Source organism: Panthera tigris, chromosome C1 (genome assembly GCF_018350195.1).
Source record: "Panthera tigris isolate Pti1 chromosome C1, P.tigris_Pti1_mat1.1, whole genome shotgun sequence".
Lineage (NCBI taxonomy): Eukaryota > Metazoa > Chordata > Mammalia > Carnivora > Felidae > Panthera > Panthera tigris.
In genome coordinates this window covers 104,839,050-104,866,990 of record NC_056667.1, presented here as the reverse complement: position 1 = coordinate 104,866,990, position 27,941 = coordinate 104,839,050, and the positions used below count along the sequence as shown (strand labels likewise).

The 27,941-nt window shown below is 46.1% G+C and overlaps 4 protein-coding genes across 21 annotated transcripts in view; 1 reads left to right on the top strand and 3 right to left on the bottom strand.

Annotated features, from left to right (window-relative positions):
• The window catches only part of GABPB2 (GA binding protein transcription factor subunit beta 2), a 35,344-nt gene extending 25,566 nt beyond the window's left edge, over positions 1-9,778 (bottom strand). For 3 of the 6 annotated variants that reach the window (XM_042994070.1, XM_042994072.1, XM_042994073.1), the window contains exons 1-4: positions 9,590-9,777; positions 3,692-3,831; positions 1,651-1,818; positions 916-1,110 (exon numbers count right to left, since the gene is read on the bottom strand). In XM_042994070.1, the coding sequence (XP_042850004.1) occupies positions 916-1,110; positions 1,651-1,818; positions 3,692-3,799 (471 nt within the window). In that variant the 5' untranslated portion in view covers positions 3,800-3,831; positions 9,590-9,777. Of the gene's footprint in view, positions 1-915; positions 1,111-1,650; positions 1,819-3,691; positions 3,832-9,589 lie in introns of all 6 variants that reach the window. The other 3 variants (XM_042994075.1, XM_042994076.1, XM_042994071.1) reach the window with 2 other exon arrangements.
• Positions 9,779-11,286: 1,508 nt separating this feature from the next.
• MLLT11 (MLLT11 transcription factor 7 cofactor) lies at positions 11,287-21,707 on the bottom strand. 13 transcript variants are annotated; one of them, XM_042994060.1, is made up of 6 exons: positions 21,384-21,707; positions 20,758-20,903; positions 20,463-20,550; positions 18,200-18,352; positions 16,857-16,929; positions 11,287-12,532 (listed from the first exon to the last, which is right to left on the bottom strand). In XM_042994060.1, the coding sequence occupies exon 6, from the start codon at positions 12,524-12,526 to the stop codon at positions 12,254-12,256; it is 273 nt and encodes a 90-aa protein (XP_042849994.1). In that variant the 5' UTR covers positions 12,527-12,532; positions 16,857-16,929; positions 18,200-18,352; positions 20,463-20,550; positions 20,758-20,903; positions 21,384-21,707; the 3' UTR covers positions 11,287-12,253. The 13 variants fall into 13 exon arrangements, with proteins under 13 accessions (XP_042849994.1, XP_042849993.1, XP_042849998.1 ...); XM_042994059.1 differs by having other exon boundaries at positions 20,758-20,863; XM_042994064.1 differs by having other exon boundaries at positions 18,200-18,321; positions 20,758-20,863.
• Positions 17,810-23,702, top strand: CDC42SE1 (CDC42 small effector 1). The gene is made up of 5 exons (XM_042994069.1): positions 17,810-17,927; positions 21,018-21,332; positions 21,869-21,979; positions 22,680-22,768; positions 23,066-23,702. Exons 2-4 carry the CDS (start codon positions 21,279-21,281, stop codon positions 22,752-22,754), a joined length of 240 nt encoding a protein of 79 aa, XP_042850003.1. The 5' UTR covers positions 17,810-17,927; positions 21,018-21,278; the 3' UTR covers positions 22,755-22,768; positions 23,066-23,702.
• A 2,095-nt stretch (positions 23,703-25,797) lies between these two features.
• On the bottom strand, positions 25,798-27,920 carry CC1H1orf56 (chromosome C1 C1orf56 homolog). Its single transcript, XM_007088161.3, has 2 exons — positions 26,761-27,920; positions 25,798-25,923 (listed from the first exon to the last, which is right to left on the bottom strand). The coding sequence occupies exons 1-2, from the start codon at positions 27,793-27,795 to the stop codon at positions 25,903-25,905; spliced, it is 1,056 nt and encodes a 351-aa protein (XP_007088223.3). The 5' UTR covers positions 27,796-27,920; the 3' UTR covers positions 25,798-25,902.
• Positions 27,921-27,941: the final 21 nt, after the last annotated feature.

The following is a 27,941-nucleotide window of genomic DNA, read 5'->3' as shown; positions in this document are numbered from 1 at the left end:
CAGGGCTATATAGAATGCTACTTTTTTTTAAGATACCAATAACAGAGTACCTGGGTGGTTCAGTTGGTTAAGTGACTTCAGTTCAGGTTATGATCTCAGGGTTTGTGAATTCGAGTCCCACACTGGGCTCTGCACTGACGGTATGGAGTCTGCTTAGAATTCTCTCTCTCTCCCTCTCTCTCTGCCCCTCCCCTGCTCATGCTTTCTCTCTCTCTCTCTCAAAATAAATAAATAAACTTAAAAAAAAAAAAAAAAAAGAGTCTGATGCTTAACCAATTGAGCCATCCAGGCACCCCTAAATCATAAACTTTTGGAGTGCCTGGGTGGCTCAGTTGGTTAAGAGTCCAACTTTGGCTCAGGTCCTGATCTCATGATTTGTGAGCTCAAGTCCCACGTTGGGTTCTGTGCTGACAGCTCGGAGCCTGGAGCCTGCTTTGGATTCTGTCTGTCTCTCTCTCTCTCTCTCTGTCCCTCCTCACCTCGTGCTCTATCTCTCTCTCTCTCAAAAATAAACAAACATTAAAAAAAAAGAAATACCGGAGCGCCTAGGTGGCTCAGTCAGTTAAGTGTCTGACTTCAGCTCAGGTCATGATCTTGCAGTTTGTGAGTTTGAACGCTGCGTCAGGCTCTGTGCTGACAGCTCAGAGCCTGGAGCCTGCTTCAGATTCTGTGTCTCCCTCTCTCTCTGCCCCTCCCCTGCTCGTGCTCTCTCTCTCGTAAAAATAAATAAACATTAAAAAAATTTTTTAAATAAATAAAGGTTAAAAAAAATACTAACGACAGTGAGTCACAAGATTGAGACATATCAGATGTACTATCTTGATAAGATATAGAAAATTCAATTTTGAGTCAGCTCCTACAAAAAATCCTTAACTTGAGTTACAATATACTCTAGGGGTATAAAAAGAACCAGACCTGAAGGATGACCAGAATCTCGGCATTCTTTTTCTCCAGGGCTATGTCAAAGGCAGATTTATCAAACTTGCTGAAAGCATGCACGTCAGCTCCATACTTGATAAGCAGCTCCACAACGTCTCGATGGTGGTGCTCTGTGGCCCAATGTAAAGCGGTCATCTTTAGCATGTCCTTGGCATTCACATCTGCACCGTTCTGTCACACAATAGTAATTGTTTCAAACAGACACTGGTTACAGTAGCACAGGTGCAAGATCCCAAAACCCAAATAGAGAGGATTTCCATGGAGATTACACATATTCAAATTTAGATCACGTTTAAGAAATATCAAAGGGAAAAGCATTCTTCAAATTCTCCTGAATGATGACAGACATAATGTCTTCAATGAGTAGGTCTTCTAAGGACAACTGGGAAATTATAACAGATGGGAAAGGAAGGAGAAAAGAGCAGATTTTTTGTTGCATTTATTAACAGAGAGCTGAGCGCCTAGAAAAACAGGCATAAGTAAAGAGAACACCTGCAGAAGGGAATGAAGAAAAATCAATAAAGTCTGCTTAGCCTGTAAAAGATTAGGAAACCCGATCCTCATAGCCATGACGACTCTTGAAAGAGATGCAAGTCTGTGCTATGAACTGTCCTAAACTTAATCTCTCCCAGCCTAGTTTCCTACCACCCATTCAAGTAAGAAGACAGGGAGGTGGATATCTTTTTTACAATATAGATCCACCACTATTACCCTAACAAGCAGTTCCACGATGTGGGCATGTCCGTCAGCTGCAGCCATGTGCAAGGGGGTCCTGTCCACTTTGGTCCGGGCATCCCTGCTAACGCCTGCTCGAAGGAGCACTTCTGCTGTGGAATAATGACCATACTGGGCTGCAAGGTGGAGGGGTGATGTTCCAAGCTGTGGGAAAATAATACTCATTGAGTATCAACCGTGTGCAGAGTCCTAAATCATTGAGAGACACAAATGAACAAGAGGTACAGTCTATGGTTCCTGTCCTTGGAGAGAGAATCTGGGTGGCCAATAGGAGTAAAGAATATTAATTAAGAGCTTAATATACTAACAGGCAAATAAACATACCACCAATTAAATAAGTGCTAATGGATTTAAGTCAGGTGGAGTTACCAGGTGAGATTCTCCAAAGGACATGATGTTAAGCAAGGCTTAGAAGAAGGTAAAAAAAAAAAATGGATAAACAGGAACATTCTGCATTGGGGTAAAGGTAAGGGATAGGCAAATTCAAAAGAATTCTTAGGAAAAGGGCAGAAGCTAGAAAGTTAGTGAGAAATTTGGGGTAAAAATTTAATTGGTTGGAATAGAAGTCTGTTGCCACCGTAAAACAAAGCAAAAAGACTGATGAGATGAAGAGTGCTAAAATTTTAGCAATGGCATGTGAATAGCAATAAGCTACTGTCAAATAGCAATAAGTCTGTACCATCTCAAAGTACATCTTTCAAGAGTTATCTATCTTTGGCCACTTTGGCCAGAGATCTATTCCTTTCTTCGTGTTAAGTTCTTTATTTTAAGCCTATGTTGCTTCTTTGCCTTTCTTATATATTCAGCCTTTCTGCCTGACTGGATTTAATTCACATTGCTCTTTTCAGGTCTATTTATAGAAATGCTAATCTCTATAGGTTTCCTTTTCTTCCTTTTTGTGAAGTGCTAACAATCTGCTGACCTCTAAAGCTATGAATTAATCACCCCAGCATAGAGGACATTGGCTCATCAAATTGTTCAAATTAGGTAATGCCTGCACCTGGCTGGCTCAGCTGGTAGATCATGTGACTGGATCTCGGGGTTGTGAGTTTGAGACCCATGTTGTGTGCAGAGATTACATTTAAAAAAAATTAAAAAAAATTAAATTAGATACTGCTTATAAAATCCATGAATGCTTAGCAAGCCCATATTATAACCTGGATCTTCTGAAACTGCTCTTCAAGCTGGCTGTTTAGGCTCATGAAATTAACACCTTCCTCTTAATGTATTTTAACACTGGTAAAAAGGTAACAAATGCCTAGACTATTCCTTATTAACCGGGATACTTTAGAGAAAAGGAAACAAGTAGTTTATTAGTCTAGAAATGCACTCTTATTATACTGATTTTGTTTAATTTTTAGCTAATTACAGAAGCCTATAACCTAAGTACACTCCAGGGAGAATTAAACCTTCAGAAAATACTCTAAGAAACATTATGGAAAATCACAAGTATATAATACCTTACAATTACCATCTACATATATCCACAGGAGACTCTTTCAATTTGGAAAACTAAAAGAAGTATTTAGGTAAAACGAAGAAAACAAAACTCTTGTAGGAGAATGAAGCAGAAAGGGAATGAGAAAAGGCAATACAGTATGTTCAGCCTTTAAGAAAAAGGTTGGGGGACACCTGGCTAGCTCGGCCCGTAGAGTGTGCAACTTTTGATCTTGGGGTTGTGAGTTCAAGCTCCACATTGGGTATAGAGATTACTTAAAAAAAAAATCTTTGACGCCTGGGTGGCTCAGTTGGTTAAGTGTCCAACTCTTGATTTTGGTTCAGGTCAGGATCTCACAGTTCATGGGTTCAAGCTCTGCATGGGGCTCTGCACTGACAGAGTGAAGCCTGCTTGGGATTCTCTCTCCCCCGCCCCCCCCCCCATCCCCTGCTCACATGCTCAATCTCTCTCTCAAAATAAATAAATAAACTTAAAAAAATAATTAAAAAAAATTAAATGTTTGGGGGGGAAAAAAGAAATTGGCAACAGCACACATTGGGAATAATGAAAAGAGCTTACCCAGTCTGTGGTGAATGGGGCGCCATTTGCCATCAATGTTCTCACTTCATCATCTTGGCCTTTTCTTGCCGCTTCTAGTAACCTCTTCCCCAAGTCCACCAAAGACATCTTTATGCATAGGAACAAAAGTTTTCAGGAAGCTATAATTCAAACACAAGGAAAGCTGCCTGTAAAAATGCTCTGAGAAGACCTCTTGTACTTAAATATATGTAAGATATTTCTCAAGCTGACTACCCAGTATGGCACTTTCTCTCCACCTCATCTAACACAATCAGATATTTGGAAAAGTTTAGGCCCTAAACAATAGTTCCTTAATGTTCAATATTCAGAAAAATACTTTGGAAACCTGTGCAACACATTACCACCTCTCTAGCTTAAGGAATCAAAAAAACAGCATTTCATCCCTTTGAAACGACTGTGGGTAGAAATGTACGTCAAGGGTGCCTGGGTGGCTCAGTTGGTTAAGCATCTGACTCTTGACCTTGACTCAGGTCATGATCTCATGATTTGTGAGATCCCAGCCCCATGTTGGGCTCTGCGCTGACAGTGGGGAGCCTGCTTGGGATTCTTTCTTTCCCTCTCTCTCTGCCCCTGCCCCACTCCCATGAGCACTCCCTCTCTCCCTCTCTCAAAATAAGTAAATAAACTTTAAAAAAATGTTATGTCACACCAAAGAATGATGAATAGACAATCCAAGCATATTGAGACTTAGACAGCAGAAACTTTTTCAAAAATGAATAAAGTGAGCCTGCCACTTCGAGTAAAACAATTGGCAGTGTTCATTGCTAATTATTAATTATAATTAGAGCTTTCAAGCAAAATTAGAATTTTGGGAAACAAATCCACCACCATGAGTTAACAGCTTACTATAAAGTTTTCTGATGAAATTAGTTATGATACTAATGAATGTGATTTTTTAATATTGTAAAATAAAATGCATCAACATTTGGATGATCTGCGTAATTTGCAGAACCAGTATTTTTCAAATGACCAATGCATGTTATAAAATCACGTACAAGTAAAAACAATACTTTAAAGTGAAAGAACAGTTGGTTTTAAGGTAATAGAGTATAATAATTTCATTCATATGGTTTCAGATTCTTCACTGCAAGTAACTTTTAAGAAATCGTTAATTTGTACAGTTTTTGTGTAGAATCAAAGAAGAACACCAGAATTACCTGAAAAAGCTATTAAAATATTCCTTTTTCCAAGTACATATTGCAACAGATTACATGCAATAGTAGATATGCAGCTGTTGTTTTTTTTCAATGTTCATTCACTTTTGAGAGACAGAGATAGAGTGCAAGCAGGGGAGGGACAGGGAGAGAGGGAGACACAGAATCCAAAGCAGGCTCCAGGCTCTGAACTGTCAGCGCAGAGTCCAACACGGGGCTCAAACCCATCAAAAGTGAGATCATGACCTGAGTTGAAGTCGGACGCTCAACCGACTGAGCCACCCAGGTGCCCCACTGCAGCTGTTTTCTATTAAGCCAGAGGTTAGAAAGATTTGCAAAAACATAAAACAATGCCATTCTTCTCACTATTTAACTCGGAAGATACATTTCTTATAAAAATGTGTTATTTATGTTAACACGTACAGGATTTACTATTGTATTTTAATGAATGAACATTTTTAAATTAATTTCCAAGAGCACCTGAGTGGCTCAACCAGTTAAGAATCTGACTCCTGATTTCACCTGAGGTCATGATCTGACTGTCCTGAGATCAAGCCAGATTGGGCTCCGCACTGAGTGTGGAGGCTGCTTAAGAGTTTCTTTCTCCTTCTCCCCCCCACACCCCCGCCCCCGCCACGCATGCACACACGCACTCTCTTGCAAGAAAAAAACGCATCAGGAAATATGAAGTAATTTCAAACAAGTACCTGTCATAGTTAAAAAATAAATAAATAAAAATTAATTTTGAAAATAGTTAAGTACCAATAGATATAACACATTGGTGTCCTCAATAATTTTTAAGAATATAAATGAGTCCAAGGGATACCTGGGTGACTCCTTGGTTAAGCATCAGACTTCGGCTCAGGTCATGACCTCACAGTTTGTGGGCTCAAGCCCCGTGTCGGGCTCTGTGCCGACAGCTCAGAGCCTGGAGCCTGCTTCAGATTATGTGTCTCCCTCTCTCTCTGCCCCTCCCCCACTCACACTGTCTCTCACTCTCAAAAAAATAAATAAAACATTAAAATATATAAATATATATATGTAAATATATATATGTAAATATACATATGTAAATATATATGTAAATATATATACGTAAATATATATATAATATATATATAATATATATATATTATATATATATGTATTATATATATATATAAATAAATGAGTCCTGAAACCAGAAAATTTGAGGCTCATCGGCTTAGGCAAGTCATTCAGCCACCATGTGATTTAACCTTCCATATCCATATCCCAGAGCATTGTCCTCAAACCTGCATGTCCAGGAGACCACCTGAGAGTGTTCAGAATGAGCACAGCTCACACTACAGTCCAGACCCTTTGAATGAGTATGTTCACAAGGAGAGGATGGACTTTAATAGCAAACTTCTATAACCAACATGTCAGTTTTCACAACTTAAGAAAATGCTAAAGAAAAAAATGATAGCAAAACCTTATTATAGAAAACCAATACTTTGTATTTCTCCGTAATCACCTTCCTTTTAAAATATCAAAATTGCCTTGCAATTTAATTATCTTATTACTAATACTTAACAATTTTTAGGAGGTGCATTAGTCATAAATGACTCCCTCACATTTTCTCAAATTACACTATACACATATGTATACATACATACACACACATATATATATGGTATGTATACATAATATATACATACATAACACACATATATATACGGTATATATAGTACATACATACACATATGGTATATATAACATTTGGCGTATGTGTATATATATATATATATATAGATAGATAGATAGATAGGTAGATATAGATATACACAGTATATCACCAAGTCTTAAACACTTCCATAATAACTGGTCACAAAGGAAAAGACTGGCAAAAAGCAGAAGTATCTTTCTTTTTTTTTTAAGTTTATTAATTTAGTTTGAGAGTGAGAAAGAGTGCAAGTTGGGGAGGGACAGAGAGAGAGAGAATCCCATGCAGGCTCCACACAGTCTGCATGTAACTTGATGCAGGCTTGAACTCAGGCACCGTGAGACCATGACCTGAGCCAAAACCAAGAGTCAGATGCTTAACGGACTGACTGAGCCACGCAGGCATCCCAGAAGTATCCTAATAGTGAAATTTCAGCTGTTCTTTACCACAAAAAAATACTGTTGAAGGTTGGGGTACCTGCCTAAGGAGAAATCTGGTTTGCTTTACATTCCAGGGAAGCTGGTATTTCTAGAAAACGAGACCCTTTATATAAATAAGTTGATTTTATCCCACAGAAACTGTTGTCTTTAGCATGTGAACTCTTCCAAAGTATTTTTGAAGTCAATGTTTTTCACTATAGTCTGCCTTCATATATATATATATTAATTGTATCGTTTTTCTTTAATCATATTTGTGACTCATGGATCAGTACCTCTAAATGGCAATTGACTCAGATTTGTCATCCCATTCTTTTTTTGTTGTTTATTTATTTTGAGAGAGAGAGAGAGAGAGAGAGAGAGAGAGAGAACTTCAAGCAGTCTCTACGCTGTCAGCACTGAGTCCGAAGTGGGGCCCAAACAGGGCTCAAACTCACAAATCATGAGACCATGACCTGAGCCAAAATCAAGAGCTGGACCTTTAACCGACTGAGCCACCCAGGCATCTGTCATCCCATTCTTTAAATAGGCCATGAAAAGCCTTATTTCTTACTATACAAAGATATAGTTAAACTTTGGGATTAGAATGTAAGTAGGGAGTTATATTCATCACTGATAAAAAAAAAAAAAGTCTACAAATGTGCTCTTCAAGGTTCTTTTCTCCCCTATCCTCCATTCTTTTGAGTTAACCTGAAGCATCTATCCAAAGTTAAAAATAAAATGTATTTTTAAAATAGTATTTTGGGGCTCATGGCTGGTTGACAGAGGAGTGTGCAACTCTTGATCTTACGGTCATGAGTTCCAGCCCCACATGGGGTGTAGCAATTGCTTAAATAAATCTTTAGAAGTAATAATAAAACAGCAGCATTTTGGGGGGACTGTATTCCCTTCTCCCATATCCTATGTAAATGCTGACAACACCCACCAGACAAGAGATGTGGCCAAAGAGTCCAGAGGAGCTTGAGGCACTTTCAAGTTCCCTGATTATTGAAAACACTGGGAAAACATTCTCCCTTACTGGACATACCTCTACTTTTCCTATATCGGAAGTGAAGAACAAAACAAAATCTGGTCTAACTTGTCTCTTAGGATTTTGGAGATGAATAAAATAACAAAGTACACACTCCCTCTCCCAAACAAACACACAAGAACTCCAAATAAGTGTGGTTTTTTAATTAAAAAAAAAATCTTTATTTATTTTTGAGAGAGAGACAGAATGTGAGTGGGGGAAGGTGGGGGCGGGGGGAGGGAGGGAGACACAGAATCTGAAGCAGGCTCCAAGCTCGGAGCTGTCAGCAAAGAGCCCGACCCAGGGCTTGAACTCACAAACTGGGAGATCATGACCTGGGCTGAGCTGAAGTCAGATGCTTAACCAACTGAGCCACCCAGGTGCCCCTAGATAAGTTTGTTTTAATAACTGATGAAGTGCTTGCGCTGTTGACAACAAAGTACTCTTATTATCATAGAATAATTACATTTGTTGACATAAGAATTTGTGGGGAAGAGAGGTAGGGGGTTGGGTGGCTCCTCTGTTAAGCATCTCACTCTTAGTTTCCACACAGGTTATGATCTCACCATTCATAAGACAGAGCTCCAAGTCTGGCTCTGCAGCTGACAGTGGGAACCCTGCTTGGGATTCTCTCTCCCCTTCTTTTTCTGCCCTTTCCCTGCTTGCACGCTATCTCTCTCTGAAAATAAATAAACACCAAAAAAAAAAAAAAAAAGATTTTGGGTGGGGCAGTTCTTTCACTGTTACTAAAGAGTGTATGAAAATACATGCTTAATAACATCTCTATTGGATTGGGTGGGTCAAATGGCACTAGGAAAATATGGCCCCTGACGGCCAAAAATGTTGTTAAATTGTTGGAGGTAAGTCACAGAACGTCCTTTTCTGTAGATGTTTAAGAGAGAAAGAAGTCCTTGTGGGAAGAAGGAGGGGAATGGGATAATCTCTGCTGGCTCAAGGAAATCCGTGAGAACAGAAGAAAGGTAACGAGAAGGAGAAATGGAATTGAAGAAGCCATAGTATGACGACCCATTTTTCTTTTTCTCTTGCACACGTCTCCACCGGGCAGCCAGCTGTACAAACAACTGTGCCACAAATGAGGGCGGGGCCCTTACTGCTCTTGCAGATTACTGAACTCCCTCAAAATCTTTAAGCTACTACTTAAGTCAGACAATTGAGAGTCCCCGTTTTTTCCTCCATCACAAACCCTCCAGTTGCAGACAGCAACACTGTCCTTCAGGAAGAAGAGTCAATGGGGGTAGTAAGCCAAGGTCTTGGCCCGGCGGGGGGGCGCTAAGCTCCGCGCTGCCCCCTAGCGGTCACCTCTGTGGCCCTAGTTTCCCTGGGTCCAGCTCCCCAGCCCCAGGTCTTACACCCACCCCCTTCTTCACCTCCTCTCAGTCCCCTCCCCTTCCTCCCGGCCGCATCCCCTTCCTCTTCGTCCCCCTCCCCGAGCTGCCCCCGCTCCGGTGAAGGGGCGCCGCTCAGTCTGCACCCAGAAGTTCGGGGCTGGGCTGGGCGCGGTGCGCCTTCCCACGGCAGTCTCCCTTCCAGCCCTCACGCCCCCCCGAGTCCACACATCTTCTTCCCCCTCACCTCCTCGTCCGGGACGCTGCCGGCCGCGCTTTCACCGAGCCCGCCAGTTTGGTCCCGTTTCCTTCTCTAGTTAAGACTCCCTGTCACTGACGGTTACTTTTTGGCCTTTTCATATATGCATATTTTGGGGGCCTTTAACCCCCCCTCGTGGAGAAATGGAGGCAACAAGATGGCGGACCCGGAAGTGAAGACTCAGCGAATACAATTTCTGGCGGAGGGATCTGTGAGGAGACAATGACCAGAAAACCCAGATTTCCATTAGAACCGAAGAGCGGCGCACCCCCGAGGCTCATTTTCTTTCCACCGAAGGCCTTTTGAAGTGGAAAAGAGTGTATCCGAGACGACCCAGAGAGGACTATTTGGCGAGGCGGAGGATTGTTGTTACGTGTCTTACGTGTCGTGTAGTTCCGGTAGGGGGATGGACCCGATGGTTTGTTTTGGCGCCAAGAGCCCGGCGTCGTGCCGACGGCAAGTCGGTATCAGCGTCGATCCTGTACCCTCTTGGTAACTTGTCTCGGGGCCAGCCCTAGGATTGATGGGAAAAACTTTCTGTCTCAGCCTCCGGTGAAACTGTTGGAGACGTTCCTGGCTTTGTGCTAAAGTTGAGCCCTGGTGCAAGCTGTCTGCTCAGAATAGTGGAACAAATAACGGAGGCTTTTTTGAGGGGCTTGGAAGCGCATGCAGATTGAGTTTGCAAACCCACTTAACGCATTTTACTTACCAGATGATTCTCACCTTCGCCCACCGATCGCCACTACCTAAGGGCAGCGAGAAATCGGGAAAGAAGCCCTTCAAAAGTACGTGAACGTAGAAAAGGACACATTCCGGCTCTACTTTCATTAGATCTTGGCTTTTGTCGGTTTTGGTGGGCCTTTCAAAGCCAACTGTTTTCGCGTCTACCTCCTTTTCTGAACTTGGTAGTGCCATCTTTAAAGTATGGCATGCTCCCCAAGTATGATCCACCTTGATATTTACGGGTTCCCTTTTTTTGAGAGTCAAAATCTTGTTTCATTGCCGTGTGTATCCTTTTGTATCTCCTGGCTCATTGCCTTTCGAATACTAAGGACCCCAAAACGACCAGTGTGGCTTTGTTTTTAATGAGTTGAGTTATAAATAAGCAGTTAACATATTTGGATGACTTAGTTTCTTTTTTTAAGGCATCTATACTGAGATCATTAAGAGCACGGTTGGTGGGGCGCCTGGGTGGCTCAGTCGGTTAGGCGCCCGACTTCAGCTCAGGTCACAATCTCGTGGTCCATGAGTTCGAGCCCCACGTCGGGCTCTGGGCTGATGGCTCAGAGCCTGGAGCCTGCTTCCGATTCTGTGTCTCCCTCTCTCTCTGCCCCTCCCCCGTTCATGCTCTGTCTCTCTCTGTCCCAAAAATAAATAAACGTTAAGAGCACGGTTGGTGCCACAGATGCCTTCTGAGACATCTAGAATTACTCCCTATGTTGGTAGCCAATGGTCAAGCAGAAGAGTGGTTGTTTGCATTTCTTCCTAAATAGCTTTGTAATTTTAAGTTGATTTTACCCTTATTGATACCTATCCAACCTGATATTCATCATTTTTAATGTACAAAGGCTACTAAAAGAACTCTTATTGAAAGACAAAATATATAAGCTGAAGGTGAAAGCAAGGCTAATTTTGGAGATCTATACCGCTTCTCTTTGAAGAGAGAGAAAACTAGAATCCAGGCCTGGGATTGAATGTCTTTATTCAAGAAATGAGAAAATGGCAGCACAAATCAGCAGCAATAATTTTGGAAGGAATGGGGGTACAAGGTGTAGGGTCATAATGTGATTATTTCAAGGTCTCAAGGTAGCTGAGGAACTGTGCCTGAGGCCCATTGATCAGTATTCTCCATTGCAGACGCAGGAGGTGGCAAGACTAAAACACTAAAGGCCAAACCTTATGCCTTTTAGAAACAGAATCATACCTTACAAATTATCATAGTACTCAGCAAGATTACATTTTAAGATTTGAAATTGGAGTCATTTTCCTCAGCTAGCGTTAGGAGCAAAGTTGTAAAGTGGCAAAGGTTTGAAGGACTACCCCTTTGACAATATAGTTATTTCTGAAACAATTCAATTCTTTCCCTTATTTTCGTTTTCCATGAGGTATTATCACCTCTTGTTTTATACCTTTCATTACACCCGATTTCTCTGAGGAAAAGAAGGTATTGTAAGGAGCAGGATCCAACAGCGAGACTTAACACCTTAACAGCCTTTTAGAAATCCTACTGTCTTGTAGTAGATAATCTCAAAGCTTCCAGGGTTTTCAGCGACTGTTGAAGAAAGATTTGTGTTTACCGATCTGGAGCAGGATATTAAGTTTGAGCAATCTCTGAAGAAGATTAAAATGAAAAAAAAAAATTGTCCCCCATTTTGAACTACTATACTACTCTCTGGCGCCCCCCACCAGGCTTCTTTCTGGAATTAGTGTCTGGGGGGATAACTTTGGGGCTTAAGGGCTTTTGAGAAAAACTGATTAAATAAATAAATAAATAAATAAATAATAAATACAACACAACTCTGGCAGATTCATCAGCACCACCTCAACACCATAGAGGGGAGAGAGCAAGATTCACAGGACAAAGGGTGGGAAGGGAGGGGCTTGCAAGGGAAGACAGTGAGGGCAAGGTGGTGGCAGAGAGGAGTCTTGGGCTTAAAGCAAGTCCAATTCGAAGGAGTGGATGCTGGCAATGGGAGCTCTCCAGAAGTTGAAGGTGCTGTACTCCAGGAGGGCATCGCCTTCGGAGTGTTTCTCCTGTTCAACTCCAGTTGGTTGCCCAGTCATCTTGCCAGCGCTGCTGTCTTTGATCTTGTAGGTGGATGTATCTGACAGACCCAGGCCTTCCAGCTCCGACAGATCCAGCTCTGGAATGGGCATCCTCCAGAAAAGAAAGGAGCTGTACTGGCTACTCACAGGGTCCCTCATAACTTCCTAGAAAGGAACCAGCTGTTAGTCCTCATTCTACAGCAACCTCTTCATGGCCCATGGCCTTTCCTTACTTAAAAACTTCACAGGGGCACCCAGGTGGCTCCTTCGGTTAAGCATCCAACTCTTGCTTTGGGCTCAGGTCATGATCTCACCGTTCGTGAGACGGAGCCCCCCCGCATTGGGTTCTGCACTGACAGCACGGAGCCTGCTTAGGCTTTTCTTTCCCCCCCTCTCTGCCCCTCTCCCACTTGTATGCACGCCCTCTCTCTCTCAAAATAAATGAAGGTTTAAAAAAAAAAAACATAAAGAAACCTTAAAAAATAAAAACTTCCCATTCTCATTTGCCTCTGTACATGATCCAGATTTCCTAGGACAAGCTTTGGGAACCTTTCCTTTATTACTATTTTCTACCATTTCCTGCCTTCTCTCATCTTGGAAGGACTTATTCACTGCCTAATGCTTCAAGTCAATCTTGGGTCTGGTTTTCAAGGCTTTCTAGAATTTGGCTCATCCTTCCTAGCCATAGTACAGTCTCTGCTAGTTATGCTCATTTCTGTCTTGCTTAACTTTGTCTACTCTCCAACTTTTGTATTTATTATTATTTCTTTTACGTACAAGATCATCGGTTTACTATAAAAGGATATAACTCAGGAATGGCAGATGGAGGAGATACACAAGGCCAAGTACAGGAAAAGGGCGCAGAGCTCCCATGCCCTCTCCAGGTGCTCCACTCTCCCCACATCATGTGTTTCCACCAACCTGGAAAGCTCCTCTCTGCTCTCCATCTTAAAATACCACCCATGTTTCAAGACTACCAGGAGTCCCTAGAAGAATCCAAGTCCCTAGAGAAATCATTCCCCTGAATTCTTATGTTTTTAAATACTTGGCTTTTTCCTAACTTTGGTTTAATAGGTACCTCTAAAAAGGGCTTTGAGAGAGAGAGAGAGAAAGCATGAGCCAGGAAGGGGCAAGAGAAAGAGGGAGACACAGAATCTAAAGCAGGCTCCAGGCTCTGAGCTGTCAGCACAGAGCCTGATGCAGGGCTTGAACCCATGATCGTGCCCTGAGCTGATGTCAGACGCTCAACTGACTGAGCCACCAAAGCACCCCTAATTTTCTCTCTTTATCCATCCATAACTTGCCACTCCCATCTTTTAGCCCACAGGTAAGCCTTAACAGCCTGTATTTATAGTTTTCTCTAGCCTACCTCTCCTTCAAAACAAAGCCCAGGTAGGTGCTGAAAGAATTTTCCTATGCTATAACAAGACCTTGATTCTCTCATCCTAATGCTAGAATTTACCTGAGAGCAAATGGATTGGGAATTCCAGGTAAGGAAAGTAAGAGTTTAGACCGGAAGGAGAAAGTCCTTTGACCGAATTCGATACTTTTCTCTGCTCTAACAAGTACTCCTATCATCTTTTCCCACCCACACCCTGATGTTACAGGACTAGTATGCCTCCTGCACCCTGCTGGTTACTAGCCAAGAAGGGGCAAAAGCATTAGTTGAAATGTTCCCAAAGAAGCAGAATGAACATTCCACTGCCTCCAAAAATAGAACCCCCATTTTAAAAGGCCTTCCTCCCAGTACACTCCATTGGCTCCTACCAGGCCTGAGGCTCCTAAACAGTGGCTTTAAATAGGTTCCCAACTGCCCCCATGTAATGTGTTAGGCGAACATGAGAACCACTGCACTACAGGAACTATAACCGCATATAATGTGAACTGTCTCTACTGAGCCAGAACAAAAAAGCCTTAATCTAGAGCACAGTTATGTGTGAGTGTAGGGGCTTTAGGACTGGTGAGTGGGCAGACCAGGATGTTTTTAATGTTAAAAGCCAGTTCTCAGTTGCTCTTTTTCTTCTGAGGTTCAGGCTCCAAAGAAACCCTGGGAACTGAACATTACTCAGCAGAGAAATTGCTTAGAAGGAAGGTTATGTGGGGACTGGAACAGGGTGGGGGAGGGTGCTGGAAAGGTGAGGTCATCATCCTATGATACTCAACTCTGATCGTTTCCACAGTAATTTCCAGAGACATGTGCACAGAAAGAGAGTTACAAAAAATGGTTGGACCTATCAGACTACCTACTCTGGCTTTAGACAGGGACCACCTTAGGATCATCAGTGTTACGGACTTCTGACCAGAGACTTTTTTTTCCCTCTTTTTCTTCCTTCCTTCTCTTTTTTTAACTAAATTGCCAGTTACTTGCCTACATTGCTGGCTTTTTCTTTTTTTTTTTTTTTTTAAATATCTCCTCCCTTACCAGTCCTCTCCATATCAAGCTTAGTATAATGTGGGCACATGATAGAGTCTTTAAAAAATAGAATCACAGGGGGGAAAAAAAATCATAGAATTTTAAAACTAGAAGACATGTTTAGGGTTCCTGGCTGGCTCCATCAGTGGAGTGTGTTACTCTTGACCTTGGGGTTGTGAGTTTGAGCCTCATGTTGGGTGTAGAGATTACTTAAATAAATATATTCTGTGCTGTAACATACGGTATATTTTTTTTTAAAAAGGAAAGAAAAGAAAACATGTTAGAAATTATCTGCTGACTCGTGAAGCCTTCCAGCCAGTTAGAACATAGGTCTCATTCCCCATCTGGTCTTTGTTGATGTGTTGTACATAGATAGTTGCGTACAGTTTTATATAATCCTATACCAATATTCTCAAAACTTGCAAGAATTTTTAGTTGCTGAAGAACAGATACTCAGTAGACTAGATGTTGATTGTTCCTGTGATTCTGATCTGAATGATGAAAATGCAGAAGACAGCAAGCTAGAATCTGAGACAGTGAAAAAGCTCTTTGACAAACTGACTCCTTTTCTTAAAACCAGATATGTATAAAAATTGTCCAAACAATCCCTGAGCGTCTGGCAGAGCATATCTTGCAATAAAAAAACGCTAAAGGAAATTTTACAAAATATTAACTTACAAGGCCTAAAATCTCTAGCTATGCCATGAACTCGGAGACATGTACACAGAGTACCAAATGCATAGAAAGACACTCATACAAGCATGTATGACATTTAAATTCAAGTCAAGAACACTGACCACACAGAAAATTGCAACTAAAATACCATTCACACTACTCTCATCAGTAAGGAAATTCTGGTGTTTAATATAGTATGGATTTAATTCCCAAGTCTCCAAATTTTGCAGAAGGTCCCTGTTCAGCAAGCTTTCTCTTCCCCTCCCCAACTGTTCTCCATCCATACCTCATCTCTCTCTCCATTTCTTCAAGGGCTTGGACAGTGCCTTGTACCACAATACATGTTCAAAAAATCCTTCCAAATGTCCTTCATTTTAAATGATCCAGATACTTTAGGCAAAGGTAATTTCTAAATATCACCTTTTGTATTCTTAGGGATACATGATTAGCAAATATATAGTATAAAAAGACACACTCTCTCTGAGCCCCACAGACACACCCAAATACCCTTTGTCTAGACCCTCTGTGGGAACCCAAGGCCTACCTGCCTGACAGGGCCTTGCTGTGTCATGCTGCCACCATTGGGGGGAATGACAGGGATGGTGGTTGGAGGGGATGGAAGCTCTCTGGCATTTCAGTATAAGTGCCTCCCTCATTCTGGTCTTGGATTTCCCTGTTAGCCATGACCTTCCCCCATCTATTCTCACTGAGCTGCAAATAAGCATTCCTTCCCAGAATCTGCTATGTAGCTTTTGTGGGCTGTACTGATTTCAATAATAGAATCAGGCAGTTCTCCAACACAGAGGCCCCCACCTTCCTACCTCAAGCTGCCTCTTTCTTTGGAGCAAAGGTTTGAGATGGGGAGTGGGAGGCTGTTAAACGAGAGGTCAGGATTACTTTCAATATTATGTCATCCCTTCCCCCAAATTCCCTCCTATGGAGACAAATAAGTTTGGGATGAAGGCAGACACATCAATGGAATACCACAGAAAAAAATATATATATAGGGAAGTACAGGCTAGAGCAATACAGTAAGACTACAGATTCATCAAAAAACAGGTAAAACAAATTATAGCTTGAAAAGGAAGATGGAGATAACAAACGAAGATAATAAAACACCTAAGACAAATTATAGGCAAATAGATACTTGAAATGAGATAAACGCTGAGAAATAATAATTCCATGTAAATTGTTAGAAATTAATGTCTGTGTATTAGAAGGCAATAATGGAAATCTTAGCAAAGGGAACTAAAAAGGCGACCAAAACCTACCCATTGTTCACGGCGCCCCTTCTCTTGAACTGTCCCCCACCTCATCCTTATTAAGGGTCTTCAACCTAACCAGAAGCAGCTGCTCTTTTATCTTTGCAGCCCCGTGCCCCCTTCCCGCAATTTAGTTTACCTGTTATCAATGAATTACTAGTGTGTTCCCAAGATGGAAGGAGTACCTCGAGGGCTCCGGCGTCTGCTCAGGGCTGGAGAAAAAGCAAGCTGTTGGGGCTTTGACGGCTTTGTCTTCTCACTCCCTCTCTCGCTCCAGTGGGTGAGTCTATCTGCTCAGTCTCCCCCTGCAATGCAGCCCCTCCTAAGAAGGGCGGAAGGACTCCCCGCCCCCTCCTTGCCTGACTCGGCTAATTCAAATGATAGGTTCCAGAACACTTCAGGGAGGGAGACAGGATTAAAGCATCTCCGTAGGCTTTATTGGTCGGCACAATTATTCCGGAGCTCTTCCCGCACCCCCCTGCTGCCTGGGGTGCAATGAATGAGTAGTTAATTGTCCCCTAAGTTTAGGCTTATGGATTTAAAAAGCTTAACTCTGGATAACAATAGAGGGGTGTCCCTTTATGCCTCAATTTAAGGATTTCAAGTTACGAAATGTTTTATTTTTGAGAATCCGAAAAAAAATCCTCGCCCCTCCCCCCTCCAATCCCTACTCCTGCGACTCGCCTCCGCACCCTCACAATGAGTAAATAAACCTAGCCCCATTCCACTTCGGGGAGAGCACGGGAGGATGGGGTGAGGTGCTTCCACGAATCTCTAAACTTAGCCGGGCCCGGGGGATTTGGGGGCTCCTCTTAGTTTTGCCCCGCAATGCCTGGCGCGCAAGGGGGGACATGAGGCTGCGGGCATCGCGGCTTGGGCGCCCCCCCGGGCGCCCCCCCCCCCGCCCCCGCCCCCGCCCCCGGCCCCAGCAGGGGTGCCAGCCGGCCGAAGCCGCCAGGCCACCTCCCACGGCCCCGTGTGGTGCAGTGCCTCCCCCAGTCCGGGGGGGAGCAGTGCGCCCAGCTCCGGGCCGGACGGGTTTCGTAATCGCGTCGCCGCCGTTTCCGCCCCGAGCCAGCCCCACCTCTGCCGGCCCGCCCTCGGCTCTCCCACCGCGCAGCGGAGCCAGCCCGGGAAGCCCACACCGGCGGGCACCGCGCGGGAGCCCCCACCCGCGGCAGCCGCAAGCCTCGACGCCGAAGCGCGGCAGGTGAGACCGCGGCGGGGGTCCCCGGGCGGTGAGCCCCGCCTGCGCTGCCGGGTGGAGACGCACCGGATGCTGGGGGTGGGGGAAGAGGGAGGCCGGGGCTGTAGAGATGCAGGGTTGGTGGGAAGAGGAGTGCGTTCCCAGAGGAACAGTCTCCATCCCCGCCCGTGCGGTGCGCAGGCCGTGGCCGCTGAAGGGCAGAGGGCAGGGAGGGACTGGGATGGGGGGTGGGGGGACGGAGGCCAGAGGGGATAAAGTCTCCGAGACTCACTAACCTCGGCGGTGGCGTGTGCTGGACAGTGAAGCACACAGCTGGTTCCTGGGACGGCCAAATCTGAGGCCGAAGCAGCCACAGAAGACAGTGACAGTCTGGAAAATTCACAGCGGGATCCCAATCCTAGTTCAGCGTTGGGAGGAGCAGAGGATTTCTGGGTAGAGTTGGGGAGTGGACAGAAATGCAGTCCATGGGACTTTGTCTCCTGGGGAGGGAGCTTAGGGCCTAGCTTCGGTTCCTAGTAAGCCCCCACAAGACCTTCCTTGGGGAAAGGCACAGTCGGTACTGGGGCAGATGCCTGTCACTTGATCGAAGAGTGCTGTTCCCCCTACTTCCCCGGCGCCCCTCAGCAGCCCTGCGTGTCAGGAGGTCTCCACAAGGAACCAGCTGCAGCCCCGGGCTTAGAGCCAGAATTGCCCACTCCATTCTCTCAGTTCTCTTTCTCTTTCTCCAGCTGCTTCTTGTGAAGGCTTGTTGGGCAGCGGGTTGGAGGCCTTGGGCTGAAGGCAGCGGGACCGGGAAAACCGGTTTGGGGCTAGAACAGGACTGGGGAACTACCTCTGTACATCCTTTCCCACTGGAACCTTTCTCCCATCCCTCCTCCTGCTCACTCCCCCAGTGGTTGGGAAGCTCCTAAATCCTAGTGTGACCTTGGTGTCTCCAAGCTCCATCGTTCAGCCTTCCTATTTGGGACTCAGGCCCAGTTCTCAATGCTACTAGGCTGTCAGGATATGGCCTTACATAGTCTAATGCTGAGTCCTCCTGCTCTCTTCCCAGCCCCTTCCCCTCCACTGGGGAGCTAAAATAGTGGGCAGTGAATGCAGGTGTCTCTTCCTCCTGGGCTTACCAGCTCCGGACTTCATGTTTCCTCAACCCAGTCATCTCTAGATACTTTAAAGGAGAGTGGCAGCCCGTTGCTCTTACTTCCTTTTCTGGCCTGTACCCCCTGCCACCACCACATTCCCCCTGCCCACCCTTCTCCACACTCCGACTCCCCTGCCAAGTTTCAGAGACCCTTATGTTCTGTGTCCTGGGGAATGGAATTTCCTGGTCACTTCTCATCATCATTGGCCCTTTCATGCCAAGTCCCACACACACATGCTTTCCCTCCACCCAGCTCTTGCCAGATCCCTGGAAAAGGAACAGAAACGTCCTTGTTCTCTCCACTGCCCCTTTCCCTCCCTCTCCTCTCCCCTCTTCTCTCCTCTTCCCTCCCGCCCTCCACTTCTGTCCACTCAGCTGGGTGTTGGGGGAGAGTCCACTCTCTGTAAAGCCTGGCTGGGGATATTGGGGGTTTCCTCTGATTCTCCATTGTTTTCTTCATTCCCCCGCCTGCAGCCGTTAACACCCGCCACCACCACCATTGCGACAAACCCTGTGACTGACTGACTTCCCCACTGACCACAGCTCCCCTCTCTGGACAGCTGTGTTCTGACTTCCGCCCCTGTCTCATTACTCCTCCCCTCCAGTGGTGGGAAGGGAAGTAAAGCTCAGGCTCCTAGGTCTTTCTCTCCCCTACAAGCCGTATCTTAGTGTTTGTGTGATCTCATCCCAATGCTATATTAGAAAATCCTCTCAGTTCTTAGAGCGGTCTTGGGTCCAGAGCATCGGGGTTCCAGGTGTGGAGGGGAGGGAGATTCCTATACGTGCTAGAGTGTAATACTCATGAAGCAGCCCCATTTGGAGTCTTTGAGGCTGCCTGTATCATAGGACTGGGGAAGTGCAGTGAGCCCAGGGGAAACCCAGGTGTGCCCTAGCGTGGCTGGCCGGGAGGAAAAGGGAAGGAAGTTCTTCCCTGGACACTAATGCTGTTGGAAAGTTCCTCGTGTCTGGTTGGCTGGTGAAGCTTGGGAATGGAAGTGGAGAGGAGGGAGGAGAGAACAGGTCACAGCATGAGAGTAGGAGGCAGGCGGGGAGGCCTGAGGCCCCATGGGGGATGAGGCAGAGCAGAGTGGCACTGCACGATGGGACATGTGAAGAGGGTGGGGAGCTGGAGAAAGACGCCTTGTGGGACAGAAGATACCTGGTACCTGTGTCCCTACAGCCTGTGCACAGATCATCTGTCCAAGGCACACACGCCGGAATCCTTGCCGTGCCACATATGTGCACGCAGAGGTGCACACACAGGAGTGTGGTGTATACAGCCTTCGGGAAAGATCTCAAGGTCGAGTAATAAAGGAGTTGTTGAAGGGAGAGGTTGGATCTCAATTGAAGGAAATGAGGAGGAACAAGGGCAGGGATTAGAGAGGGAAGAAACTCCTCACCGTAGAAAGTCTTTCTTGAGGTCCAACCTGCTGCAGTTAGTCAACTACAACCTGGGCAGTCAAGGCCTCTCTCAGTCTTAAAGAAAATCTAGATGTTTAGGGTAAGGTAAGGAAAAAGGGAGGGACAAGGGTGGAGGCCCTGTTTGTGAGAACAAAAAAACCACCATTTCCTCTTAAAGGTCACTTAACTGCCCCTCCCCGTCTGCCCTAAACCCAAGGAGATGGGAGGAGGGACTTGTAGCACCCCCAAAACGGCTCCTTTGTGCCAGTGTCCCTTGGCCCCTCCCATCCTCACCCTAAATGCTTCTATTCCCTGCCTCTCCCTTGGTTCCAGCAGCTCCTCAACCGCTTGGTGCCCTTCTGGTTCTTTTCCTTTCTCTGGGCATCACACTGTGAGGTTCCTGTGTTTGGAGAGGTTAGTGTTGGGTGCAGGACCAGGGCCTTTAAGGGAGAACAAGAAGATCTAGGCTCATCAGGAGGCTTCTCAAGGGGGGGCTGGTGGTAGAGATGGGATTTCTCACCAACTTTTTCTCTCTTTACTTTCTGCCCATCCAGGTTTCTGGGGCTGAGGAAGACATAACCTTGTGCCTGCCTGCTCACCCCAGTCTCATCCTGCTAGTCCCTCAGGGTCTGAGACGCTGACCTTCACTGCCCAGCCAAGGGTACCACAGACTGTGCTGTCTCCAGACCCGTCCCGCTGAGTAAACCCGGGTTGTCATTACACCTGAGGGCACTGAGGAGTGGGCAGTCAAAGCACCAGAGCAAGAGCCCTCTGGGGCCTCAGGCAGAGGAGTGAAACTGGAACCATCAGGGAACATGAGTGAATTCTGGCACAAACTAGGTTGCTGCGTGGTAGAGAAACCCCAGCCGGTGAGTCCCCAACCCCCCACCCCCACCCCAGCACACACAGAAGTCAGTTACCGCGTCCTGTGAGGCAGACACAGCACCCAGAAAGCACCCTGCTTGCCTCCCTCTCCGTCACAGTAGTCTCTATGGCCAGGCAGGTGTGCACATGGGATACAGGGGAACTGGGAGACAGAGGAACTGAATAGCCCTAGCTATCACTTCCTGTTTCTGTCCATTCTGGGAGTTGTAGGCGGAGCTTAATACCTGTCCGTCCCTCCTCCCCGCCCCCCCCCATTGTTTCCTCATCAGCCAGAGGTGACTTTGATATGTCCTTTCTTTGGCATTCACTCTGTAGGCTCCTGTTGTTGTCACCCTGCCTGTGTCCTCTCTGTGTTTATATTGTTAGACCTTAGTGATTTCCCTGTTGTGATGCCACATACCCTTGCCCATCAGGCCCTTAGCTCTTCCTTTAGTGGTTTTCAAGACCACTAAAAGTGGTTTTCCACACTTCGTGTGGAAGAGGGGGCTTCAGACTTAACTCCCCTGTCTTCTCTAAGCAGAAGAAGAAGAGGAGACGAATTGACCGGACCATGATTGGGGAACCAATGAATTTTGTCCACCTGACTCACATTGGCTCTGGGGAGATGGGGGCCGGAGATGGACTTACCATGGTAACAAGGCAGTGGGGAGAGGTTGATGCGGGATTGCGGCCTAGAACCATTCCCCTTTTTTGAAGTTTAAGCAGGGGACATATGAATACTCGATGGGGAAGTAAGAGGCTAGGATTCTAGTCCTGGTCACCAGCCACATAAACCTGAGACCTGGCATTTCAGGTTTCTGGCCTAAGCTCCCTCATTTTTATAATTAGTAAATTATTCTTTACTGGGACGGGGGATATATGTGACCCCAGAGTTACTTGGAGGGCTTTTCCCCCAAACCAGACCCTTCTATTAGTTAAGAGTTAATAGTCATATTGTGGCCGGGTGCATTAGGACAGGAAAAAGACTGAGCACCCCTGTCCTAAATAACGTCTAATACACTTTTCTACTCTCAGAACAAGGGAAATAGGCCTGGAGATAGCGAAGGAGTCTTTTCACCAATTGTGAAACTCCGATAAATATGAGAGAGTCCTTTGTGAGAGTCTTATTAGTAGAAGACCCATTTTATCTCATCCTCATGAAATAGTATGAAGGGAGACACTGAAACTTCCCTTGGAAGAATGGTGGTTGGTTTTAACCTTTTCAGATTGATTTTTTTTTTTTTTTTTTTGCCAAAGCAATGGGGTCTGCCTCTTCCATGGAGGGCACAGGGGAGATCACTTCCTTTGTGATATCAAGACAGGATGAGGGTCTCACATGTGCTTTTTCACAGACAGGTGCTGTCCAGGAGCAGATGAGATCCAAGGGAAACCGAGACAGGCCATGGAGCAATTCTAGGGGCTTGTAGCTCCGACAGGAATGGTAAGTAACTAAGGACACCCGTCCAACACCTCTAGCCCCTGATAGCACATCCTGACGCCCACCTCAGAACCCCAATCCCCTGCAAGAATGGGAGGTGAGAGAAGGAAGTATTAGGATGGGGGAGTCAAGAATGGAGGACCCAGAAGGGCAGAGAGACAGCGAGGCACAGACAGATAGAAATCGAGAAAAGAGCATGCTGCGGAAATAGCCGAGAGTCTATACTAGGTGGTGCCTTACCCCTAAGGCCTCAGTTTTCCTTGAGACTAATCCTCCTTCTTCAATTTCTTTTTAAATCAGGTTCTGCTGTCGAAGCCTCCACTCCATGTCCAGCCCAGAAGAGATGTTGCTCCCTCCTAGAACCAGTGACCCCAGGGTCCCTCTTTTCCCTATCTGCCTATTAGTGCCTCAGAAGGCTTGGGGGCTGGACTCCCTCTATTCCCTCTGGCTATAGCCCCTCCTGGAGATGGGGTCAAGGCAGCAGGACTGACCAAGTGACTACTGGTTGGCCAGAGGAGCTCAGCTGAAGCCCCGGACACTCTCAGATCTGAGATAGGAGTTTTCTGGGAACCCAGGATAAGTTCCCTTCTCCTGAATGACGGTCTAGGTGCCATCTGTTTTAAACTCTTAACCTGGAACTCCTTAAATGGGGTAGGTGAGTGAGATTCCCAAAGCTGAAGCCGGCTTTGCTGAGAAGCTCCTTACCTGCCCTTCTTCTTCCTCCTGGAGTGAACTGAAGCAGACGTCAAGCAGGGAGAGGAGGGGAGGGTGACCACTGCCGAGTCTACTCTTTCTCTTTAGATCTCAGACTTTAAGCTCACAGCCCCTCAGTATCTCTCTGCAACTACCAGGGTCTTTCTCTAATTAGGCCTCTAACCCTGTTTCTGTAGCATTGTGAGTCCCCCAACATCTTTCTTTAATTAAAATTTTAAGATGAGTTCTCTTAATGACCTCCCTCCTTCTACTACCTCTGCCCTTGACCCCATCCCCACTAGGAATGTTTTTGTTTCCCATTGATTAAGACCTAGGTTAGAGGTGGATCTTAACCTGATGGTATTCCATTTAACTCTTGGGGACCTTGCCTGCCCTCTGCCAATCTCCCTGCTGGCCCAGGTGAGGAGAAAGAGGGATCTGGAGAGAAACCCAGAATGTTGCAAAACTAGGAAGTAGGTCTCTGAGTGGACCTCCAAACCACTGAAGATGGGAGGAGTGGTTGGTTGAAAACAATCGTCTGTAAGTTTAGGGATCTTCCAGTCCTTACCACATGGGAGCGGGGACACCTCTAGTGCATGGATTCTCAACCCAGACACTTTTGACATTGGGTTGGGTAATTCTTTGTAATGGGGGACTATCCTGTGCATCCTAGGATATTTAGTAGCACATCTGGCCCATCCTAGTTACAACAACCAAAAATGTCCAGGTATTGCCAAATGTCTCCCCCCGGGGGCAAAAATCACCCCTAGTTGAGGGCCACTGCTCAAGAGTCCAGGTATCTCTCTGTAAAGTGTTTTCCTCACCCTACACCCATTTCATTATTCATCTGAAGCCTGAGCCATAGATGAACTAGGCCCTCTGGAAAGCAGGCTCAACAGGGCTGCACATCATCTCTAAAACAGGCTCTTTATTCAGGGTATTGCTCTGCTCACATGGGTTCATGTCTCCGGTGGATGCGATGCCTACTACCCTTCTCTGTTCTTGTTTGTGGAGAAGGGGTTCCTGCACTATGGAGGCAGGAACAGGGTTTGGTGAGATTGGGGGAGGGAGGGAGAAGAGGCAATAGAGAGAGCCACAGACACCCCGGTGTGTCCTCTGCAAACTTTAAGCTCTCTTTCTGTGCCCTGGTCCTAGAACCAGATACGAATAAGACTCAGGGAGTTTCGTCTGAAGACCAGGTCCCACTCCCCACCTGGCTGAAGAGTCTGCTTTAGGTGGGAAAATTATGCAGGAACAGGGTCTTTCGGCAGTTTGTTTTCTCAGGTGTTTCTTCTGTCCCCTTCCTTGCAGGGTGGTTAGGAAGGCAGGACAAAACCGGTGAGCTCCCACCTGCTCAGACTGAGAGGGTGGGGGTCTCTCATTAACTCCGTAACAAGCAGCATCCTGTTTGATGGTGATGGGGTCAGGAATGTGGGAACTAGGATCCACTCTGCTGAGTCCACCATCCATCCAGTGTGCCCCTCCTCTAGTGACAGGTTCTAATTGTGTTTCCATTTCAGTGTATTTCCTGCCCTTTTCAGGGTCTAAGATTGGTCATACATTCCCAATTTACTGTTCAAATCTAGCTAGTTGCTCTGAAAGTAGCTCATCTTGTCCTAAAGTAGCTTAATGGCCTGAGGGTTATACTCAATCTGAAGGGTTAACAGGATAGGGTAGAAAGATGGGGGGCTTGTGGACTCAGGACACCCTGATCTTTAGCCTTATTCTGATGTCTTTTCTTTGGACACAGTCTTCTTTGGTGTTCTTTTGCCTTTAGCTACCTTTTCTAATGTGTATGCTACCATCACTTTAACAATATTTAAGAGTGATGGCAATGGGTTCAAGAGTCATAATTTATATTAAAAATGTGTTGGACTTTTAACTACATTTTTCAAATAAAAAACATGTAAGCAAAATAATCGCAGAGTGATCACTACAGGTGTGTGTTGGGTCAAAGGATAGATATGGTTGATGTCACTCCTAGAAAGTAGCCGACATGGAATTCTGTGCCAACATCACCCTTTCCAAGGAGAGAAGGCCAAGTACTGTGAAGATAAGACTACCATCCTTTTCCAAGAGCTCACCTCCTTGTTCTTCCTGTTCCCTCTTCTTGGCTTTCATCTGAGATTTTTCATCTTTAAAAAATCACTAAAAACTTGGGAAAGGAGGAAGAGGAGCAACATCAACATTTTATCCTGGGGTACGGGATGGGGGTGAAATATGCTGGAGGACAAGGGAAGGGATCAGGCCCGATGGTGTTAGCTACACAGTTCAGTTTTAAGGTTGAAGAGATTTCTGGCCTCCACCCTCAGATACGTCTGTAAAGAGACACAGACCAATATTTTTTCTAATTTTTTCTGTACTAAAAATATCCAGTAGGTTCTGGGATTGAAAGGGTGGGGAGGCTGAGATGCTGACACCTTCTCTTGAGGACGAAGTGGCCATTACCTGCGGTTTCTCTCTAGCTGGGTAAGAAAACAGAAGAGAAGAGGGGAAATGTTAGAACCACATCTATGTTTTCCCTTCCTTGCTTCATCTCCCTCTCCCCATAAGCCCTCATTCCCTCAACACTACTGCCCCCTACTTAGGCTTCTTTATATTGAATCATTGGTATTGGATACCCGGGGAGGAGGACAAAAACAAACTTGCAAAATGACTGACCATATATACTATTTTAGTGTCCTTCCTCTCTCCCACAAAGGTCCCGAAATCCTATCAATTGAGAATATTTTATCAAGTCAATCAGAACCTTTGGTAGTTCATTTGGTAAAGCAGAGGACTATCCTTCCCGAAGAATTCTTAAGTTACTGGAAATCATCCCAGGAGTTCTTTGGGATAGTGGTGGTGGAGGGCTTCGGCACTGGTGTCAATGCCCCCCATTTCCTCCTCTGTAACGGAATAACACCTCACAGCATTGTTGTGAGGGTCGATCCAGGTAAAGTGCACATAGTAAGACCTTAAATATTAGCTGTTGTTACTATTAGACTGCATTCATGAGCTGAGAATGATTTATATCTTCCACATCTATTGTCTGCATCAAAAATTGTTGATATACCTACAATCTTCACAATTTGGTCAATAATTCTCTAACGACCCATACATGTTACCCATTAACCAACCAGCAGTTGCCCAAGAAATGGGTGGAATCAATGGCTAACAATAATGTGAATAACTAGTATATTATGAATGAATGACCAAACAGATGACAGTTCATGGAAGCACACTGGCTAGTTGACCCAACAGGATTTTGGATGTCAGGACTTTCCATCAACAAAGGTCCTTGGCTATCACCAAACACTTACTGGTTGCATCTCTGTGAACACTGAAGACAGACTGTTCCAAATATCCTCCAGCCCCATCCGGACTCGTCTCCAAAAAGCAAGGGCTGGACTGGGGCTGGGGCTGGGGCTGGGGCCAAAGAAGAGGAAGGGGGTGGGTCTGAGTCTAGAGCTGAGGGGCGGTATGGGAGTGGTAGTGGTGGTGGTAGTGGTGGTGGTGGTAGTGGTCTGAGTGGTGCAGCTGGTGTCAGGGCAGAGACCGGTGTCCAGAGGGCACTCCTCCCTAAGTCGGTTGCAGGGACACTGCTGGTAGGTACAAGGCCGGTGCTCTGTGCGGAGTTGGCTCAGTGCTCCAACTCGAAGGCGCCCGGAAAGGCCTTGCAGCCTGCCTGCCCTGGACCGGCTCATGGTGCCTGACCTGCAGTGGCAGTGCCATGGGCCCCAGGGCATGAGAACCAGCCGCAGGTCCTCCGCTGGCGGCATGGCTGTTGGTGAAGGGTGTGGCCACGGTCTCGGGGTGGACCCTGCTGTTGACCACTGGCTCATGGTACTGTCGGGGTGAACCAAGTCCTCAGTGGACATCCACGTGTTGGCCCGCTGGTCTGAAGAAGACATCCTGATCTCGGGCTCCTGGGTATTTGCTTTAAACCTTGGGTTGGGCATCCTCGCCGTATTGGAAGTCGCTCGGAGAGCCTCTCCGCTCACGTTACTCTTTCTGGCGTTGATCACAACCCCCTCTTCCAAAGACTCATCTTCCTCCGGCGATGACACAATTGACTTTCTGACGCCTGTGGCCACCGTGGAGGCCAAGAGCTCGGCCGCGGCCGGGCCTGCCAGGCGGTCGGCACGGGCCACGAGGTCATCCTCGTCCTCCATTGTTACCCTCATCTTCTTGGGAGCGCCGGTCCGGGGGGTGGTCCGGTAGTTGCGGGACATCGGGACCCCGGAGCGGAAACTTACCCGCTGCGACTCGGTGGAAGTCAGGCCTTGGGCCCCCGCCGCCCGGGGCCCCAGACTCAGCAGCAGGGCCCAGAACAGCGCGCCGGCGGCGGGGACCATGGGGCCGGGCAGTGGGCGGCTGAAGAGGAGGCCAGCGAAGGAGGCCGCGTCTCCCACCTCCTCCCTCCCTTCCACTCTCGACCCAGGGGGTCGTTGGAACCGAGGCCCGTGGGGCTCCTACCGCGCGCCACGCCCCTCCCCCAGGC